Below are 21,619 nucleotides of genomic sequence, written 5' to 3' on the forward strand. Positions count from 1 at the left end.
TTTCAAACTCATTGCTTAATTTGGGGTTTTTGTTTTAGTCGTCTGTTTTTTTTTGTTTTTTTTTTTTTGCTTTTTTGGGGGTGGGGGTCATTTCATGAAACTGGATAGGTGGATTCAAAAGACCTTTACTATATCATTAACAATACCTTGTCAGTCGAAAGAGAGATAAAATCGTCCAGCAAAAGTTCGTGATCCATTAATAAATCTAGTTCAATTCATAATTTATTCTAAAGAACCAAAGAGCAATTTTTTAATCAATTTGTCACTAAGGAATTGTGGCCTGCTCGTTTCAAGGTCAAGTCCACCCCCTTAAAAATCTTGATTTTTTTTAACAAGTGCACACCTAGTTCCTAAGAATGCGTCGACCATTTTCACTTCGAATGCAGGATAAAAGAGCATTGTCAATTAAAAGGTTGCCGCGGCCGGGGATCGAACCCTGGACTTTCCATTTATAGTCAGGCGCCTTGGACCACTCTGCCATGATTTGAATAAATAGAGAAAAATCAAACAAAGAAAACGCTAAAAATCTCATCAAAATTGGATATGAAATAAGAAAGCTACGATATTTAAAATTTCGCTTATTTTTACCAAGCCGTCTTATGCATAACTAAGTGATATGCAAATAAAAGAGTCGATGATGCCCCTTACTCTCCATTTCTTGTTTTCTTATTGTTTGAACTATATGATATATTTACAGATTTTACAATATCGACCAATTTGACTGAACGACAAAATATCAAAAGACGGTAAATCATACTCCTCTCAGTGTGAGACGATGGACTAGTCCTGATGAAGTGAGATTATGGTCTCTCAAGAGTGGGTTTTTACCTTTTTGGAGTGAAAGTGTGCATTTTATGTTTTACTCTTTCACTCCAAAAGAGGTGAAAAATCACTCGTAAAATACCGAAAGCTCTCATGAAATCTCAAGAGTGGGTTTTTACCTTTTTTGGAATGAGATTGTGCATTTTTTTTACTATTTCACTCCAAAAGAGGTGAAAATTCATTCTTGAAAGACCGAAATCTCACTCCATCAGGATTGGTCCCTCATCTGTCACTCTGAGAAGATTGTGATTAGGGTGTGATCTCATTAGCTCCTCCACATTTAGAAAGCATTGTTCCACATGGCAACGGGGAGAAAATTAATATTAACATTGGGTATAACGAAAAGCAAAAGAAATAGAGAGTGGGTGATGTCATCAATCTCCTTATAATTGCATACCGACAGGGTGTGCATAATACTGTTTTATGAAATTAAGCGAAGCATAAAAATATATCTTCTTTTTATTTTGCATCCTATTTTATGAGATTTTGAGTGCTATGCTTGTTTGATTTTTATTTTTATTTTTCAAGTCACCTTTTTGTTGGGATTGAAATCTTTAATGATGTCAAGTAGCATTTCCATTGCTTTTATCATGGTTTCAATTTGTATAATTGTAATGTAGATTGTATGACGTATCATTGTTTCAATTTGTATAATTGTACTGCAGAATTTAAGACATTTTCTAGATATGTCACTTAATCTGAGATTGAGTGACATATCTAGAACCTGTCTTTAAATGAATTTGTATACATTGTGTTAGAAATAACTTATTAATTTGATGTATTACAAAATATTAATGATACCAAGGACATTCGTGCTGTGCTGAGGATAATGCAGCTCTTCCATGTCTATGACGTTAGGGAATGAAAGCAATACGACTACGGCACTTCCATCTCAACTGATGATGAAAGCCTTAAATCACTTTATAAGGCTTCAAATTTATCAAATATCCAACTCCTAACATGTGTAAAGCCTTATCTAACGAAACTTGTGTGTTATTTTGGTTTTACTGTAGAAGTTGAGATAGCAAGTGACAACCATTGACGCCGCAGTGGCCTTCCATCCCGCGAGACTGCCAAAGGTGATCTCTCCAACCTGTAAAGGTGTGAAAAGATCATGGAGAGACTATTATCATGATCGAATCTCTTTCAGTTGGGTCGATCTTGTCAAAAATATAGTCACCGATATCATATCAATCTTAAAACCATCTTTAGAGGTGTTTGGATCGGACTTCTTAGATGTGTCTACTCTATCGTATTAATCTTCATATCATCTTTAGAGAAAGTATCATCCAACCGTTATCTCTTTGACTAATCTATGTTATCATAGGGAATTGCTCTGCACTTTTTTTCCGCAAGGCTGCACCTCTGTTGCCCCCCTCTAATGTGTATAGGTTAAGAGAGTGATCAGTAAAATTCCCACCTTCATGACCTTAAGATTTAAAGACATTTTGTATCCGGACGCCTTTGCCTCTAAATTCAATAGTAGTTATTTCATCGTATAGCATCGTATGGACGGCGCCGTGATATTTTCGTAGGGGAGGGGGGGCATACTTTCTGAATTCAATTCTAGCTGTATGGAGTGGCACGGTCCATACCCCTACAGTTCTTAAGCTACGATCATAATGCTTCGAACGAAAGATGCTTTCATATAGATCTCACTTTTTCGCAATTTCGTAGAGATTCCAAAGGTTTCTAATAGCCTTCTGAAAAACAAACACTAGACCTTCTGGAACACCGAAATGATTTTCGGTTAAACAAAGTCTCTAGAATTCATGTTTTTCGTTAGAATGCCTTGAGTTTTTCTATCGTCAGGCCTACGGCCATCTTACAATTTCTTTTGTCGCAAGATGTTCGTACGTGCAACTCACGACACTGGTGGTGATTTTTTTTTACCTGATTGCCAAGAAAGAACACTGAAAAACTCTGGTGTTGACACCAGCCCGGAAACTATATGTCCACACCAGAGAAGTGTTTATTCAACACCAATTAGTATCAAAACAGCATCGGTTTGATTCAAAACTGGTGTTGTTTCAATACTTCACTTGTGTAGACATATATAAATTCCGGGTTGGTGTTAAATCAACACCGGCGTTTTTGTAGTGCATGAATGCATGTAAGCAAGCAGTCAGAGGACCGACAGCTTAAGGTCTTCACCTAGGGACCTGGTAATAAGGATTAATGCCTTACCAAAGGGCTCTCGCGTACCAAGTGGGAATCGAACCCGGGTCACCGGAATTCGTAAACCCCGCTCTATACCAACTGAGCTATGCGCCTCCTCAAAAAGAAGAAGTCATTCGTAAGATCTTCAGATTACTTCATTTTCCTCTGTGATATACGTGGCATTTGACTGAAAATAAGATGGATTACATAACAAATAACTGGCAAATTAGGGTGTTCAAGGACTAAAGGATAGTCATCCAGACGATAAAGGTGATTTTATAAGATCAGAAAACGACGAAGAACCATGCAAATATTGGGTGTGACAAAAATATACATCAAAGAATAAGAGAGTTTATAGGAATATGCCGAGATAACGTATCTCGTCATGTATACAAAATAAAATGTCGAGATGGCAAGATATGATACCTCGCAATCTCGTCAAATCGATGGCACTTTAAACGGCACTTCCGCGTGAAAAAATGGGGATCTCTCGTGTGGTTGGCCATTGTACATCAAGAAGGCCAACGTCATCTAAATCGTGCATTGAGTAATGGTTACTGCTCCCATCTCATGTGACAGTCACATCAGCGAAACTGATTCCAAGCCGACCGGTGACATTCCATTCAAAAAAATGTTTTTATAACTTCAATCGGTCTGAAGTCGCACAGGTACACCGCAGAAACCCCGGTGTTCATTTAAGACAAGCCCGGAATCTGACTACACTATATAGAGATGTGTTGAAACAACACCAGCTGGAATCAAGAAGATGTTGCTTAACACTATTGGTGCTGGTGTTAAATTAACTCTGGATCTTTTGCAGTGTATCTTTATATTCAATGCGAAGAATTTGGCATAATATTTAAGTAAGATCCAGATTTGATTTGATTTTGATATCGGGGCATGAAGTAAAGTTGCATGTATCACATAAATGTATCGCTTTCTTGTGCGACGCTCATTAATCTGATTTCCCCCCCTGGCATTACTCATTTACCTTTTTACCTTTATAGGCACATGCAAATGACTTAATGTCGCAATCTTGTCAGGTCGATGGTACTAATTGTGGGAAATCTGCAATGATGTCCAAGATGACACTTATAGTTCATATCGCAAATTGCTTTAGCATTGACAAGAAGCTTTTAATGCCAACCAAATCGCCATTTACCACGTTTGCGAAGAACGTGACTAGAATGCTCTAGGACTGTATAAGGGACGTTTTTGACGCGATTGGTCTGGAGGTCAATCGCATAGAACGATTACCAGGGACCCGGTTCACGAAAGCGTCTCAACTCTAGCTCGATGCATGTTTATGGAAAGCCAAGCTTGACACTTCGCTGACTGGACGAAATACAGATGCTAAGGACTTTGCTCGAGGAAAGCAAATGTTTTCTTCACAGATGAGTATTGTCCAGCTTGGCGTTCCGTAAAGTTAGCATTGAGCTGGTGCTATGGCACTTTCATGGAACGGGTCGCTGGCCATGCTGGTACGTCCTCATCATGTTCATGTAACCATGTAGGGTCCATGGTGTAACGGTCCTTTACGTAGTTCTTAACTAAGAAGATCGTGTATTATATTGTACCCCACTTTGCGAATCCCGTCCGTTAGCTTTGGTAAAACGTCAACACACATTTCGCAGCTCTCTACCCAGGTGTTAACTAGAATCCTGGAATAACCTTAAGGCCAATGCCATTCGGACTTTCACTGTGGTGTAATACTCCTCAGTGAATGATGGAAAATAGTATCTACCCTCACCATGCTCTGGCAAGCCAGTCAGCATCAGACAAATTATTGGGTCCGAATATATGACCAGTTTTGGATCTCACATTGAATGTTAGAGCTTCCTATAGGGGCAATTCTTTCCTTTGAACATTCTACTATGATCTCTTTGTTGAAAAGATTAATAGAAATCAAGTAAAGATTTACTCCACTTATGTTCATTTATATCCAAAACAGTATTTTCAAATTGACTTCAAGGAAAATTGAACTCTTTATCGCTGTATGTATTCAGATCAGGTTGTCACTCACACCAGAGGATAATCGTAGAACGTTCTCATGGGTCATCATTAGCTGATTGCAATAAGCAATATTGTCATTTCGGTATCCGGGCAACGTAAATGGAGATGGGTTCAGGTGTGATGTACGACCAGTGATTGATAAATTGCTCTGTGCGAGATGAAATATGAAAGCGTGTCCAATCCCGTTAGGGGCCACCGGGGAGGTGTTTCTAAAGTAGGATGATGTCCTCTCGAACGAGAAAGCCTCCCTCTTGCGCACTTGGTTTGAATCTTCCCGAATATCCTCGTGCTGGCTTAGGTGCATAAAGTGATATCGTGAAATGAAAATATTCAGGTATTTTGAATTGTTATCAACAATGATTATTTCTATTTAAGTTGGGATATTATACACATATTATTAAAGAAACGATCTGTGTTGACTGTGTTGTCTTGATTAAGATATGGATCATTTGACCATATATACTTTACATGATTATAATGCGTGAGTGTTCCTTAGAGTGGAATTAGCTTACTTTCAAATTAAACAAGTATTTGTGTTCTATGATATCGCTACTTATAACCATAAATAGGTTCAAGATATGTAGCCATCTAAGCAAGATTTTTTTTTCTATCGTCACCCTATCATACCAAATGGTTGGGTTTTTTTTATAAAACAGTTTATACTTTATACTTCTATTAGAATTACATTATATTCTATTAAGTTGATTCATTGTTTTGAAAACAATGGATCAACTTTCCACTTTTCTGTGGAAATACTGGACGTGCGTACAGATATTAGAGAACGGTAAAAACATACAATAGTACACTCCATCGAATTAAGGCATTGGAAACCTTACAAGCATGGTAGGGTATAATTAAGTCATTAGAACATAGATTTTGAAAGATTTCGGTCATTTGTTTAGGATCAACTTCACCAATTCATAACGACGTATAATAATGACAAAAGTCAATCATCAGATTAATTTGGAAGAGCATTGGCCTTTATGCGCACCTTAAATGGCCATTCACTGAACATTGTTATGCTGCCCGTCATCAATATAAATTTTGTTGTTTTTACCAAAAACGGACATTATTTTAGTGACAATTTTAGACAGTGGACTTTATATAGATGGGTAACCGACAAATCTTAATAAACGCCGTGGTTTTAAAGCATCAGTTTCGGAGGACCTTCACTAGCTTGGTGTTTCCCGACATAGCGTCTCCAGAAATACGGTGGGATATAAAAGTATCCCATTGAAGTGAACGAAACACTTGGATGTTGTTCGTTAGGTATAACGAGTAAATTGGCTTCCGTTGCGCTTCTTAGATCCGTTGTCACAAAAGGTTTCGTCTGAGGTTGCCGTCATTTTATTTGTAACGTCCCTTAAGACATGTAAGAGCAAATAGGCCAAAATGGAATTGTGTATCAGTGCCATGTAAATCTAGGAGTACTTTGCCTCGGTTGATAAGTCTCCTGACTTAGAACCAAAAGGTCCGTAGTTCATATGCCACCACGGCAACACTCGAGTCTTTTGGCAAGGTGTATGTCTATATTTGCCACTCCCCACCAAGATGCAGGAAGAAATTCCTTGAATACCCGAACTCCCGATCAGGGTATGGCCATGACCATACTAAAGCCGGGATGATAGTATCCGGCCATCACAATCATTGTAATTAATGGTATAAGGGCTATCAATGTTAAATATTATGATTACCTGAATAGAATGTAAATAAGCCTAATCCCATAACTAAATACAAATTTGTTTCTTTGAAAACTACAGCTCTGGCGTTCGGATCCTGCAATGCTAAATCGGACCACGGCATCATCAAATGTCAGCCTGGTTTCTTCCCATGTGGAAACCTTACTCATTGCGTGGCCCAGCAGTTTCAGTGTGATGGCATTGAACACTGTCCGAATGCTGCAGACGAAACGGGTTGTGGTAAGACATAACTCAATCTGTGTTAATTTGTTAATGCTTCATAAGATGCGTTATTGAAAACGAATAATGTATTGAAAGTTACATTCACTGTGCAAATTAATGATTTAAACATAAATATAGGATGGTTATAAGATAAATTGCCATTTCCAAGAAGTATCAATCGCGTCAATAAAATATGTTAAGCTGACTTCAGAGATCAGAGATGCCGCACCGTTGTTACATTAATATAGTCTATATAGAAGTAATCATTGAATGTATCAAAACTCATTTTGAACGGCTCAGGAGATATCCATGCTCAGCATCAAAATGCAATCGTTACATTCTCGGTACATTTAGATTTCACTAGTTTCAACGAAGTGTCATGTCAGACGTTGCCTAATACAACTCAAATCGTCCATTGACCGCCCCCCCCCCCCCCGCTACGGCCCTGTAAGAGCAGACTCTTTGAATCTTTGATCACCTGAAAATTATGTAGACCAACGTATCAGGTAAGAACGAGCCTTTTCCCCGGAAACACGAAATATTAGATATATTTTAACATCACGTCGCTTGATAACCATAGATTACTACACAGACGATATTTATTTTCAATTAAGTCTTGGGGGAATTGTGTTCCGGATGTCCCAGGTGAGAGGGAGTTTTCGCGATTCCAAAGGGGGCGGATTCTAGAACATACTAAATACATTGAAAGTGCCCGTCAAATAACAATGAACAACTATTATAAGAGGTCTTTGTCAAAAATTGGTAAACCAGGACACTGGACAGCAGATCATTCTGAGATTCGGAGCTGACGAAATGTGCAAAAATAATGTCGTTTGTCCAGACTCGCAGACGACACTGCTGTTTTCATTTACCTTTTTTTTACAAAGACCGCTTTGTCATAAAGGGATTTTGACAATAGGTTTTTTTTAATGTTCACGAAAGCGTCTGCGTCGTAGTTGCGAAAACTCTAGATTTACAGGCCGCCTGAAGAATCGTAAACAAAAAATCTATATGATTTTCAGGAATAAGCCACGGTAGGGGTAACACGTGTCTTGTATCGGATTCGATTGTACGTGCATCTGTCGGCGAGTCAAGTTTCAAGTGTACAGTCTTAGTGAAACGTGTACTCAATGATCCCAATGAGAGCTGGATATCGACTCGTACACGTGATGCAATTGTATATTATTAGATTTCATACCAGCATGCCTTGTGGCGTAATTTGGGTGTAGGGTTATTTATAGTTACTAGTTGTGGTTTTTAATTGAGGTGTTTTGACCACCATTAATGGATCGTTAGTTTTCTTGTGTTTTTTGCACACGATTTTGGATGGGTAGCTTTGTGTCAGGGCCTGAGGGGTGCGTGTAGGTGTACGTGTGGATCCGTGCGTGTGAGGGTACGTCACAGAGATACGGTCTTACTTACTAATCAAGTAGAACCCCAACATAACTGTCAAGTTGGTTATGACTGCAACTTTTTTGCTGGAAGTTGTAGTATAGAGTGTCTACTCCAAGAATCCGATGGTTGTCATCCGGGCACCCTTGGGCATTTTGGGGGGCATTTGAATTATGCATCTAGGTCAGTTAAAGGTAATTTAAGGTCATTAAATATAAAATTGCCTTACAAATGTATTTATAATGCTGAATATTTACCATGCTTTGAATACAAACAGGTAAGGGATTATATGCATTTTTTGCAAAGGTTAAGTTTGAAAGTGTGCATATTAAGAATCCAATGGATGCTACCTTGGCATCTTGAGGAATTTTATATTTCTGACGTCATAAGCCACACCAACTTTCAGACGCATTCCTCTCAAATATAAATTTTCTATTTAGCAGAATAAACACATAACGAATGAAGTATCACATTATATGAAATGCAAATAGAATCCACCTTTTCTACGCATTCAAATACGTGTCCAGGGCTGTTTAAGGTCATTGAAGGTCATAAAAGGTCAAACTGGGTCACAAATCTAACTAATGCAACATAGGCTATAATGTAAATTATCATGTTTGGAATATAAACAAGTTGGGCGTTATTTATGTAGCTCTATTTTTAAGTAAAGGTTATGTTGAGGATGTGCAGACTACGAATCTGACGAAGGCTACTTTTGCAACCTTGGGCAACGTCATTTTCTGACGTTATAAACCACACCACCTTTTCACATAGGTCAACCTCTTATGATTTATCTAGTGTACAAAATAAGCATATCATGTTTGGTATCAAATTGAAGCTTATGGAAAGTGGAATATACATTTAAAGGTTAGATTAAAATGAAGCACATGTAAACTTGACCTTTGACGAAAGGTTGATGATCGCGTGAGTATAACAGGGCTTTAAACAACTGAAACGTTTAATATATCATTGCATGTGATTCCAAATAATACACCAATTCTAGCATTTTACACCATGTCCTGTTATATTTCTCTCACAACCACCCTCTGTGCCACACCTCTTCGACCAGATGCTCATAAGATTCCATTTCACCAATTATCTCAACTACATGCCTCTCTCCCAGAGCTGTGTTACTTCGATTCACACTTGCAGTATAAACTATGAAATATATGATTCGACGGTCGACCAGCAACTCCATTAGCCCTTAAAAGTTATACAAGAGGATGACGCTGACTTGTGTCGGCAAGCAAGTTCTGTTAGTTCCTAAAGGCGGTTTTCCACTAGGGTGCGGACAAGACCAGGAAGGGTTGCGGAAGCTACTTTTGTCATTTCGGCATGCTGTCCGCAACCAAATTCCGTAAAAGATTATGCAAATGATCTTGTCCTAGGACACAACCAGGACTGTCTGCGTATTGTCGTAGTTCACTCCTGGGACTGTCCTAGGACAAGATTATCTAAATAAATTTGTCGGCGTTCGGTGCGGACAGCATGCAGATCGTATTAGGACAGAACCGGAGACATTTAGGACAACGTCACGAGTGGTAAATTCAAGGACTAGGACAATCGGACAACTTGCGAATACTCCATGAAAATTATCATCCATATATTTTTTTTATGAATTTAGGGGTGTTATTTTGGTTTTCTTCGACTACAAAGACTATATAGGATTTTCTTTTATTTCAAATCAAATTGCATACATTGGTGGACATCCCAGGGGGACAGGGGCGACGCGTCCCCTCACTTTTTGGAAGGGGGGCATTTGATATCAAATGCCCCCCTCCCCAATATTTGGAACGAGAAAAAAAATAAAAAAATGGAAAGAGAGGGAAAAGAACCAGAAGGGAAAAGAGAAGAGAAAACGAAGAGGAAAAACAAGAGGAGAAAGACGAGTGAATTATATAAGATGGGGGGGGGGATTTCATGTCACTATGTTAAATTTTCGCTCACGCTTTGTGCCCGCATTGCCTAATCTATGAGATGTATAACTTGCTCAATAGAGTTATATTGAGCTTAAAAGATCAAGTTTTGAAGTAAATATACAAAACATTTCTCGGAAATTAAGTTTTCAATTTGTTTGATTTACAAATAGATTTTATAGTTTTCTATAAGATGACTATATTTTATGGTCTAAATATGAACATTTTCCGCTCGCGCTGCGCGCTAGCATTATTTGATTTGTCAAAAAACTATTCTCTTCGTGTATTCCATATTTTTTTTAAATATCCCTTTTTAGGATGGTCTGATTGTGAATAGTATCAGCTAAAGCTGCTCGCTTGCATTTTGATTGGGGAGTTATGTATACCTGTATCAATTGTAACAAATTATTTTAAATTCCTCTTTTATGATAGTTTATTAAAATTTTCGGCTCACAGTTTGCGCTCGCATTATTTTTGTTAAAAATATATCAACCCATGTATCCTATTCATGATTACAAAATGTCCAGTTATCTGACCTTAATATCAATTTCGAGCCCTCATTTGATTAATAAGTCATGTAACAATATTTTCATGATTTCCTAATAATCATTGTCCGATTTTTTTCAGAATGGAATATCGACAAGTTTCATATCTCGCTTAGGAAGATAGTCATCATAGTCATTTAAAGACAAAAAATGACCTTAAAATGTCCCGGTTGCTACTCAAAATATATGTAATGATAAAAATATAAACTTGAGCTTCGCACTCACATCATTTATTAAGCGAGATCAATATCCAATTCGTAACTGCGCTTAAATTCTTTTTTTTAAATCTGAAAATCAAATATATTTAGCTCGATCATCGCGCTCTTATTATTGATATTATAATAAAGAATGTAATTGGAAGTTCCTGATTCTAGGTCCGGATCTTAACACACGCACCCATGTTTATTTAGATACGAATCTTGTGCCAGTTTCAGATCAGATTACCAAATATTATTATTAATGTAGGAATATTATCCATCTATCCAATTATCCATCCTTTTTCTGATTTACAAAACGTGATATGTCGAATTTCGTTTCGGCTCGCGCTTCGCGCTCACATAAAGTGTATACTCCTTTCCTGTTCATGCTTTTAAAAGGTGCTTAGAATGCCCAGTATTTAGGTAGAAATGTAAAAAATGTTCAGCTCGCGATTCGCGCTCGCATTATTTGATTGAAATGTGGAGGATAAAGGAAAGTGTGTTAGCGGTGTAATGTAGTATTCACTTTTTGAAAGCAGATTTTGTGCATTTTTATACATAACAATAAATTATCTCGGATCTTGATTTTTTCAACTAAGGTAACTTTAAAAAGACTGCATATGTTCATAGCAAAGTCGGGGCTCTCTTTATAACATTACTTTCTTATAATTTTTTTACAATTTAATACATAATCATATATTACAACAGAGGAAGAAAACAGGAAGTTAGGATGCAAATTGCATTCGACAGGCACATGCGGATCAAGGGGTGAGGTGGTCTTGCTCCCCCTTTAAAAAAATACAAACAGAAGAAAAATAAGTGAAATGGAAAGGGAAACTTAAAAAAAAATGATATGTCGGAAAAGAAAAAGGGGGTGCCGTGCTGATGCGGCCCTCCTCTCCCTGCTGCTGGCTTACCCCTCCCAGTATTAAATAGATATACAAACAGCACAAAAGAAATAGGAATAAACGAAGGAGATGAATGAAATAAGGTGAAATAGAATCGAGGAAAAAAAATCGCGATAATGAACAGAAAATAATTGGTCGAGATTATGAAAGTGTAAGATTAGAAATATCAGTTTTAATTTTATAGACGAAAATGTGAATCCAGTGTCTAATCGCCTTTGCCTCCTCTTGTACCAATTGAAATAGACTAAGTAAGAAAATGTAAATGGGCAATTCCAGGAGGCCGAATGCGAACGCTACGCCCTATTGACTGCGTAAAATAGGAAAAATCGAGTAACCAAAGAAGAGGGGGAAAAGGAAGAAGAGTGAAGAAATTGACAGACCTGCAGACGGGGGGAATATCTGCGTTTCAGCTAGTTCAATTTGTAGAAAATAATGGTCCATTTCACGCTTCATACTTTCAATAGTTTAATCATAAGAAGATTGTACACGCTGTTCATTTTTTACGAAAAATACTTAGGTCTTTTCTTTTTCGTCCTTGATGTTTGAAAGAAGTGAGTTCGCGCTTCGCGCTCATATTTTATGTTAATGAGAAACATGCTCTGTGCACGAATTTTTTCAGGAAGGCCTATTTTCGTAAAGAGTCGTGGTGTAGTGGTTCTGACTCCCGCCTTGTAAACGGAGAGTCGTGTGTTCGATTCTCACCGCGGTCTAAACCGTCCTTTGGCAAGACGTATTGCATACCTTGCCACTCTCCACCCAGGTGCTAAATGGGTACCCGGTTGGAAGCGAAAGTTATTGTATGCTTGAATTTGCCAGCGCAATTTTTAGACCGGGATAAATGCAAGGAATGCTTCCCAGGGTGTGGAAATTGTGCACTTTTCATGCGGGATTGAAATGAATCCTGGGTAAATCGTTTTGCCCCTGCTGTAAATCGTTTTGAGCCGTTCTGATAAAAGCGATATTTATAAACTTGCTACCATGTATTATTATTTCTTATTAATGACACCTCATTCATGATCGAACAAAGTGCTTAAAATGTAATAGGAATATAAACTTGAATTTCAGTTTGGAATCTACACCTGTATTATTAATTTTGTTATGATATTTGTCCTATTTGTAAAGTCAAGCGCTGCCTATAAGGTCCTTTTTTCAGTCGAGTACATTAAAATAATCTAGTTCATAATCAAACGTTGCATGAAACATCTTTTTATGTTCAGTACAGAATAAAATAATCTGCTCACATCATTGCCAGTTTCACTATTGCAAGAAATATTTTAAAAGTCCACTTTTCAGATCAGTAGAAAATGCTTGAAATATTCCTTCTTCAAGTCTGTAACCCCCCCAAAAAAAATCAACTCGTGCTTTGCGCTCGCGTAATTATGTTTAAAACACTGCTTGAAATACTAGGTTCTCAGGTTTGTTTAGTATATACTAATTAGGCCCCTTGACCCCGTATTTCTTTACTTTTTGTAATTTTCTTGTCTTGTATTATCCCGTTGCCCCATCTGGTGCTTTTGCAAATGGTTTTTGCTACTTGTGTACTCGTTCCATACATATTAGCATTGGATCCACACATTCCTGAATCACTCCGCTTGCCTTCCTATTCCAGTCCGAACGTTCCTGAAACAGTCCGCTTGCCTTCTTATTCCTGTCCGCACGTTCCTGAAACTGTCCGCTTGCCTTCCTATTCCAATCCGCATGTTCCTGATAAAATCCGCATGGCTTCTTCTTTCCTTCTTGAAGCTGACCTGATTGCGGATGGTTTCCGGAAGACGCGGAAGGGTTTAGGAAGGGCAGGACATCATCAGGACATCGTCAGGACAGGGTCCCGAAGGTGTCAGGAATTCATTATCCGCGTCCAAATTTTGGTCTCGACCAAAATTTGGATGCGGACAAATTTTGATTTCCCGAACACCAGGAAGGGTTTAGGACAGCGTGCGGACACTCCTAGGAATGTCCGGACAGGTTGCGGAAGGGTCGCGGATTGTAATTATTACATTCCGCGCCTTGTCCTGACGCTGTCCTGGCCCTAGTGGAAAAGGGGTTTTAGGAACAACACCTGTGTCATGAACAAGTTAGCACGGGTAGGCCCATTGTCCTGTTCCATGTACTGTCAGCTATCTGCTGAAGATGTGATGGCGGTAGAAACATATATAATTTTTCTCTGACGACACTGACATTTCTGTTCTACCATTGTTCTCATTTTGTGTTTACAAGTCTTTTGCATACGGATGGAAAAGTGATTGACACTAAACAAAATGTTTGCTTTGCACAGATAATTCTCTATCAGGTTGTGATACCATGTTGTGTCACTTTGGCAAGGAAAGGTCTTCCACCCTAAACTTGCTGCTCGAATAAGATCTTAAACTATAGAGTCCGATGCAGAAGTAGTGGACTGGATCAACTTTTCATCTTTCTTAAGTAATATAACAAATGTAATGGTCTCTCAAATGTTACTTAGCACTACTTCACATTATTCAGCAAGAAGACGGATGCTTCAAAGATCATGAGCCTACCCCCAACAGACAAGTCAGCAAAAGAGCATGATTATCAAAGGTGCTCTTCCTCAGGAGCTTCATCTGGAGAGCAGCTGATCAGATGACTCTCCTGTAACTTGCCTCCCATGTATGGATGGGAAGTATAAGTTAGGAGGGCACTTCTGTACCTGTTCATAACACATTACTTACTCCCAAGGAATTATCAGAACTTGTTCCATGTGGATTTAAATCGGCGGGGGCCACCATGCTCTAGTCTAGGGTAAGCATTTGCCTCTTAGCGTGTATCGTATGTAAATAACATTGTGTCATTCTAAATACAAGGAAAACTGAACATGCACTTTAGACTAAAGAGAGGAAAATCAGTCTGGAAGATGAGAAAACAAAATGTGGTGGAGTTCGGATGATGTAAAATGTCAAATTTGGCTAATTTGAAGCTTTTTTATAATTCAGCTTTTATTGATAAAATAATTATACAACAACAATAAAAAAAATACATGGAATATCACAGATAAAGCTAATTGAAAACTTGTCTAACAATGTGAAATTGTGTTGTAGAAGTCCTTTTCTTAGGTTGCTCCAACATGATTGATCTTAAACTTGAAATTGTGTTAAATACATTATTTACCATGTATGACTCTGTCCTAGATTATTCATATGCATTTTTTAAGAAAACAAAAAAAAACACTGCAGTTTTATTTCATGTAGGAAAATTGGTGAGATGATACCAAGCTTATGTTAATTTTTGTTTTATTAAAGTCTTGTTACATTGCCTGACATCTTTTGACCTACCATCAACATAACTGTACTTTTGGTGATCTTGTAATGTATTTAATCTCTTGTAACTTTTATTTTACTTGCCACAAGCTTAACTTAGTTATCAAATACGATAGGCTTATTCTATAAAGTGTCACATTCTGTCATAATTACTTTTAGGTCTACGTGAAAAGTGTGCGTGGTTCGTGATGTCGGAAAATAGACATTGCCAAAGAATGAGGAGGTAGAACCCGTCACATCCTTGATATACACACCATCAACCAAACATGAGATATTCCACAGTATATGTTGCATTATTTGTGGCAAAGTTTGACCTTTTATGACCTTAAAATGGCCTTTAATTGCATTGCAAAATCTTTAAATGCCTAGTGATCCATGTATGTGGATTTTAACGTTGAATTTGATTTAATTCGATATCAAACATGATATGTTTATTCCGCTAAATATTCAAGAGGAATGTAAGAAAGCTAGTGTGGTTTATGACGTCACAAAAATAAAATTTCTCAAAATGACAAAGTAGCAACGGTCGGATTATTAATATGCTTAACCTTTGCCTATAAGTTCGCATAATATCCCTAACATGTTTGTATTCAAAACATGATATGTTCCACGTTTTATGTATTGCTTACATTTTTGTGAGGCAATTTGACCTTTTATGACCTTAAATGACCTTCAACTGACCTGCGTGATATAAATATCCAGTGATCCATAACTTTACATTGATTTTTCATTAGCTTTAATTTGATACCAAAGAAGACATGTTTATTCCTTAAAATATTTAATTCATATTTTTAAGAGGTATGTGTAAAAGAGGGCGTGGCCTAAGACGTCAATTAAAAAAATGCCCAAGGGTGCCCAGGTGGTACTTGTCGGATTCATGAAGTAGACACCCCATACTACAACTTCCATTTTTTTAAATCGCAGTCATACCCAACTTGGCGGTCATTCAATAATTTTGATCATAAAAACTATCTACCCGACTATACATTTCGGGAGCTTATGTGTCGTGGTGTGTGCGGATGTGTGTGTGTGCGTGTTTGGGTTACGGGCTGATCTGATTAGAAACCTAGTTCCACTCTGCGCATGATCAGAGGACGGTCATTGGTACTGAAGTGACATGGTGTGTTTTCATGTTGTGTTTTTTTTTAATGAGATAAGCACCAACTTTGATGTCTTGATTATTAATATTGTGTTTTTCATGTACATCCACAAAAAACAATGCGTCGGCGACCGACTGGTATTTCACAGTTTGTCAAGTACATTTTTCAACATGCAATAACATTCAAAGTAGAAATGAATATATACCTTCATAGAGTGTTCATTGATGTGCTATTCTAGTCACCTGGTCTATTCAATTTCTTCATCCTGCTATGTGATGCATGCTGACGTAATATCTTGCTTTTAAATCTGCCCATCATGATGAAAGAAATGAAAGGTCATTTGACCAAAATTGTCCATGAAGGAGCAAGGAACTGGTCTATTGATGGGGTTGCGAGAGTTCAAGTTGAGTACAAATTTGGAAAAGAGCAGCTGATTTCGGTAAATTGCATTGATTTGAATACAGCTGATCAGGAAGAGTTGAAGGGCAAGGCCAAGGTGTCACGACCCCCCCCCCCCCCAGTTTACCATATCATCTGTTCAATACAGATAGCTGGGATTTTCGTATATAAAGTACTTGTGGTTTCTATGAGGTCAATGAGGAAGTTCACCTTTTAATAAAAGCCAAAAATGAAAATGAATTAAAATATTTTTCAAGGTTTGATAAAATTCTAGCAAATAGCAAATTCCAGCAAAAAAGGTTATTAGTTTTTAATTTCTGACATCATATGTCACATGGCATATGTCGTAATAACATTGATAATAATAATAATAATAATCATAAAAAATAATAATTATAAGAATAATAATACTAGTAATGATAAATGTAATAATAGCATTACCAATACTAACAAAATCATAATGATGATGATGCCCGCGATAATGAAGACCATGTATCATATAACATTAAAATGTGATAACGAATGTGTATCTTTTATCAGTAATTCATTGGTATATAACATTTTTATTTTACTTGGTATGATTTATATATTGTGTCTACAAAATGAAATAAGTTATCGTAAGATTAATGGCATTCAAGATCCCTCCTATTATGTTATCTACTACTCTGTTGTTATTTTAAACAATGTCTGTATTGTATGTCCTGCTTTGGCAGTAATACGTCAGGACCCGGGGGGACACTTCCATTGACGAGTGGATACCATGCGCGACCAGAGGGTCTCGAAAAGCACCCTAAACACGTATTTTCCATAGTCTGAAAATGCAATCCTCAACAAGTATTAACGTGTGAAACCCTATCCTTAACAAGTATTGGAAACAAAACGATACTACACTGTAAAAACTGCTTTGTTAAAACTGACACCAATCGCTGTTAATAGAGGACCACACCCTGAGGTGTTAAAATTACACCCTAAAGATTAAACATAACACCAAGGAGTGTAAATGTAAAAACATAATGTGTTGTAATAACACCTATAGGTGTAAAACTAACACCACCAATTTAACACCGGTGCAAAATAACTGGTGTTAATAACTGATGTACACCGGTTAACACCACAGTTTTTGTTGTGTATTGGCAAATATTCCCTGAATTGCACCCTTAAACATGTAATGCGATATTTCAATAGTTTTGTCACGGACGTCGGCCATCGGTCTTCCCTTTACCTACATTATTGGGTACAGTAAATCGCAAATCGTACTCCAAACACGTAGTGTTGACTCTTGGGGCAAAAAGTACATCCTTTAGAAAAAAAATTATTCAATTTTTTAATACCATCGCAAATTCGACCCTAAACACGTAGCTTTCCTGGCGAAAATAGATACCCTTTTTTCATTATTTTAGTGTTTTTGACACCCTTATTACGTTACGTACGTAACGTGCCCTATTTTGAAAAAGACATCCATTTCACGTGTTTTTTGGTCGCGCATGGTATCCACTCGTCAATGTAAGTGCCTCCTCCCCCCCCCCCTCCCGAGGTCAGGACCTAGACTACCTTTACTTCCTCAGTCTGTTCATCGTATATGTATATTATTATGGCATATGTCGTAATAACATGAATGATAATAATAATAATCATAATAATAACAATAATTATAAGAATAATAATTCCTCAAAATAAGTAATTCTTCAAAAAGCTGTGTGCTCTATGAACGCCTAGCTTAGCCGTGTAATATAGGAGCGCCTTGAGCACCTATCAAGGTGGATATGTGCGCAATATAAATACCCTATATTATTATTATTATGTAAATTTTATAGCTACCACAATCATGTATGAGCTTTTTATTGAATATTGAAATGGAGTGATACAGAATCCATTTTTTAATGCAATATTAAAACGGCATTGCACAGAAGTTTCCAAGCGGTGGATCGGAGCAACACAAAATACAGCAATCATTTCATTTTGCTAATAATATATAAGTCAGCCAAGTAGGGATGATAAATGATGAATGATCATTTTTATTTCATGAAACAAAACTCCGTGGAGTAATGATATTAATTAATTCATTTATTTATTATGGTTTCCTTTAGCCATTGATGATGGGTGGGTTGCGCAGTTCGACTATCGACATCCGGTTCCTGTCGGGGAATTCGAACCGGTCAACATGGTAAACGCTTGTGGTAAGTCTGTATATTCATTCAAGAATGATTCAATTCAATCTAATGCAATGCAAAATCAGTGAATTTCGAATTCATTTATCAGGCTGCAATAATTCACCCTATTTCTGTATTGTTCGAATATGTATCCCGATATGAAAAATTTCGGTAAAATAAATACCAGGGGGGTGTTTCACAAAGATTTAAGTATGACTTAGGTCGCACTTAAATGTCGACGCGTACATGATATGCAATCTAATACCGTGTTTACACAGGGACACGGCTCGGGGGTTCGACACGCGAGCCGTGTCGAACACGGCAATTTTATGCTGTGTAAACGCGATCACTGTGATCCGCGAGCCGTGTCGAACACGGCTTTTTTGATCCGCCAAAATCGTAGGTTTCAACCCGCGAGCCGAGTCAGACTCGGCAATTTTTTCGTGTGTAAACAGAAAGCCGTGTCGAACCCTCTTGACCTAGGTCACTGCGCGCGCTTTCACTTTTGGCATTGTTGTTGTTCGCACGGACAAGATTCGATTCCGGCGGTGAATTTCCCGCCTTTAATTTGCGACGTCATAATTCTTCTTCCGTTCGAGATCCGCGAGCCGTGTTGAACTCGCCTTTTTATATGTACGTATAAACGCGATCACAGCATGCCCTCTTCGCAGCGTTCGACCCTGCTTGAGGATTCAACACTCGAGCCGAGTCATGTGTAAACACGGTATTATTGATCAATACGCAGTAGTGCGCGTCCTCTTGGCATGATCTGACCAATGCTGTCATGCCTTTTATACTGCGCGTAACTAGGCATTTTATCTTTGTGAAACACCCCCCATATGTGGTAATGATCTCAACATGAGTTCGAACAGAATCCAATAAAATGACCACCCAAGTGTTTGTATGTATGAATGAAAAAAAAATATGTGCACATTGGCGTTGGGAAATAATGTGTAATTGCTGAGAAACGAGTAAAATAAACATGTCGGGTATTTTTCAAGCAATATTAATACACTTTCCCACATATGCCTTTTTGTATTATTCATGTATCATCAGAACTATCGGTTTTCAGCTAAAATTTCATGATTTAAGAAACATGAGTTGATTTTAATGTAGGGTCTACCAGATCTACATGTATATCTATGATAATATAGTGGTAATTAACCTTGATTTTAAAAACTTTCTCATGAAATTATTTGTTTAATAAAGCGAATATCCCGAGCTGAAAATAATGATATATGAATAAAAAGAGTGAAAATCACCAAGCAAAATGCTGAAAAAAACATCAAAATTTCATGACAAACAACGAAGTTATTGAATATTATATAAAGTATATTAATATTTTGTGAACACAGGTAATTATATGCAAACCCTCATGAATGCAGTAGGTGGACAAATGATGTCATATCCCACTTTTCAATTTCAATTATGATTTTATATGAAATCATAATTAAATCACATTTTCATGCATGTGTGTATATTGTATGTCTTCCCTGTTACAATATAATTTGCACTAACTATCGTGATTATACTAGAAATTAGATCATTGGTCGATCATTTCTAATAAAAATATGTTGTACAAAAAAAAGACAACCAGAAAAAAAATTGTTATAGGAGTTCAGTAGTGATGCAACAGTTTCCTCTAATTCTAAGAGAAAAAACAACCATGACAATATGCTAGTGCATTTGGGGCTTGTATCCTTCAAAGTCGATTTAGAATCGATATTAATTTCCGAAACACATCCTAGCTTAGTTGAAATCGATAATTATTACTGTCAGCTATTAGTATAATATTTCACATCTTTACCTAAAAATTTTGAAATATCGTTAGATTCGTCCTGTTGGTGTTTCGTCAATCTTAAAATCGATTTAACGTGGATTTTCAAGTCGATTTAAGTCTAGAAGATCTCCTTGTGAAGTGATTTGATTGATTGTCTGATGTACAATTGTACTTTTTATCGCAGCACTGTCGTATTATCCAGAGCTATGCAGATGCAACAAGCTCACACAACTTGATTGCTCAAACCTGAGCTACACGTTGATTCCGAGTGATATTCCTTCAAATGTCACTAGATTGTACGTATAACATAGCTCGTTGATCTTCAATTCAATCTCAGGAAATTTCATTATATTGCAATTTTATGCTCCTATAAACAATGCTCAAACATGCTGTGAATCGATTGAAATTTTCTTCATGTGTTTGCCAATAATACAAGACGAACGGCCATCCGAAGTACTTTTTTTAATATTGAGGAGTATACGTAGCCTTAAATTATTGAATATAGATATAGAATTACATATATTGATTCAAAGAATTTCATCGAATTCATTCCGTAAGATGGACACTACAGATAACTTGCGCATAGGTGGAATAGCTTTTCACGAGTGATTGAGTTATGACAAATTGAAAGGATACGAATATGAAAGTCGATAATTTTATTCCGAAAAGAAAATCATATATCCGGAAGTTAATTTTTGTTCTTACACAACGTCCACAGGGTGCACAAAGCACATAGTGTTAAGCAAAATTTACCCCAAGGGACGACGTAACTCTGATTTTCTTTTTTGTTTGTACACGAATGTGTTTATTTCCCCAATTTCATTAAACAAAATCCATTTTCACTAATCATCTGAATGGCCAATGGAGTGGCTGATAGTCAAGAAAATCGATTGGTTAGTATGGCAATCTGACAGGAAGTCTGTGAAAACATCTGCGGTTTATGACATTAGGTAAATTCGGGCATTCATTTAAAGAAATGTAATGACATGTCATTTACACTTGTAAATTTGGAAAAGACTGTCCGCGATGCGACCTCTTGGTACTCTCCTTTCGACTGATTTTTA

The 21,619-nt window shown here is 37.2% G+C and overlaps 1 protein-coding gene across 1 annotated transcript in view; it reads left to right on the plus strand.

Moving 5' to 3' along the window:
- The first annotated feature begins 6,759 nt into the window (after positions 1-6,759).
- Positions 6,760-21,619, plus strand: part of LOC121409424 (relaxin receptor 2-like) — a 48,159-nt gene continuing 33,299 nt past the window's right edge. Inside the window, exons 1-3 of the mRNA XM_041601363.1 lie at positions 6,760-6,914; positions 18,713-18,802; positions 20,740-20,851. Coding sequence (XP_041457297.1) covers positions 18,787-18,802; positions 20,740-20,851 — 128 coding nt within the window. The 5' untranslated portion in view covers positions 6,760-6,914; positions 18,713-18,786. The remainder of the gene's footprint in view (positions 6,915-18,712; positions 18,803-20,739; positions 20,852-21,619) is intronic.

The sequence above is a fragment of the Lytechinus variegatus genome, chromosome 1 (assembly GCF_018143015.1).
Source record: "Lytechinus variegatus isolate NC3 chromosome 1, Lvar_3.0, whole genome shotgun sequence".
Lineage (NCBI taxonomy): Eukaryota > Metazoa > Echinodermata > Echinoidea > Temnopleuroida > Toxopneustidae > Lytechinus > Lytechinus variegatus.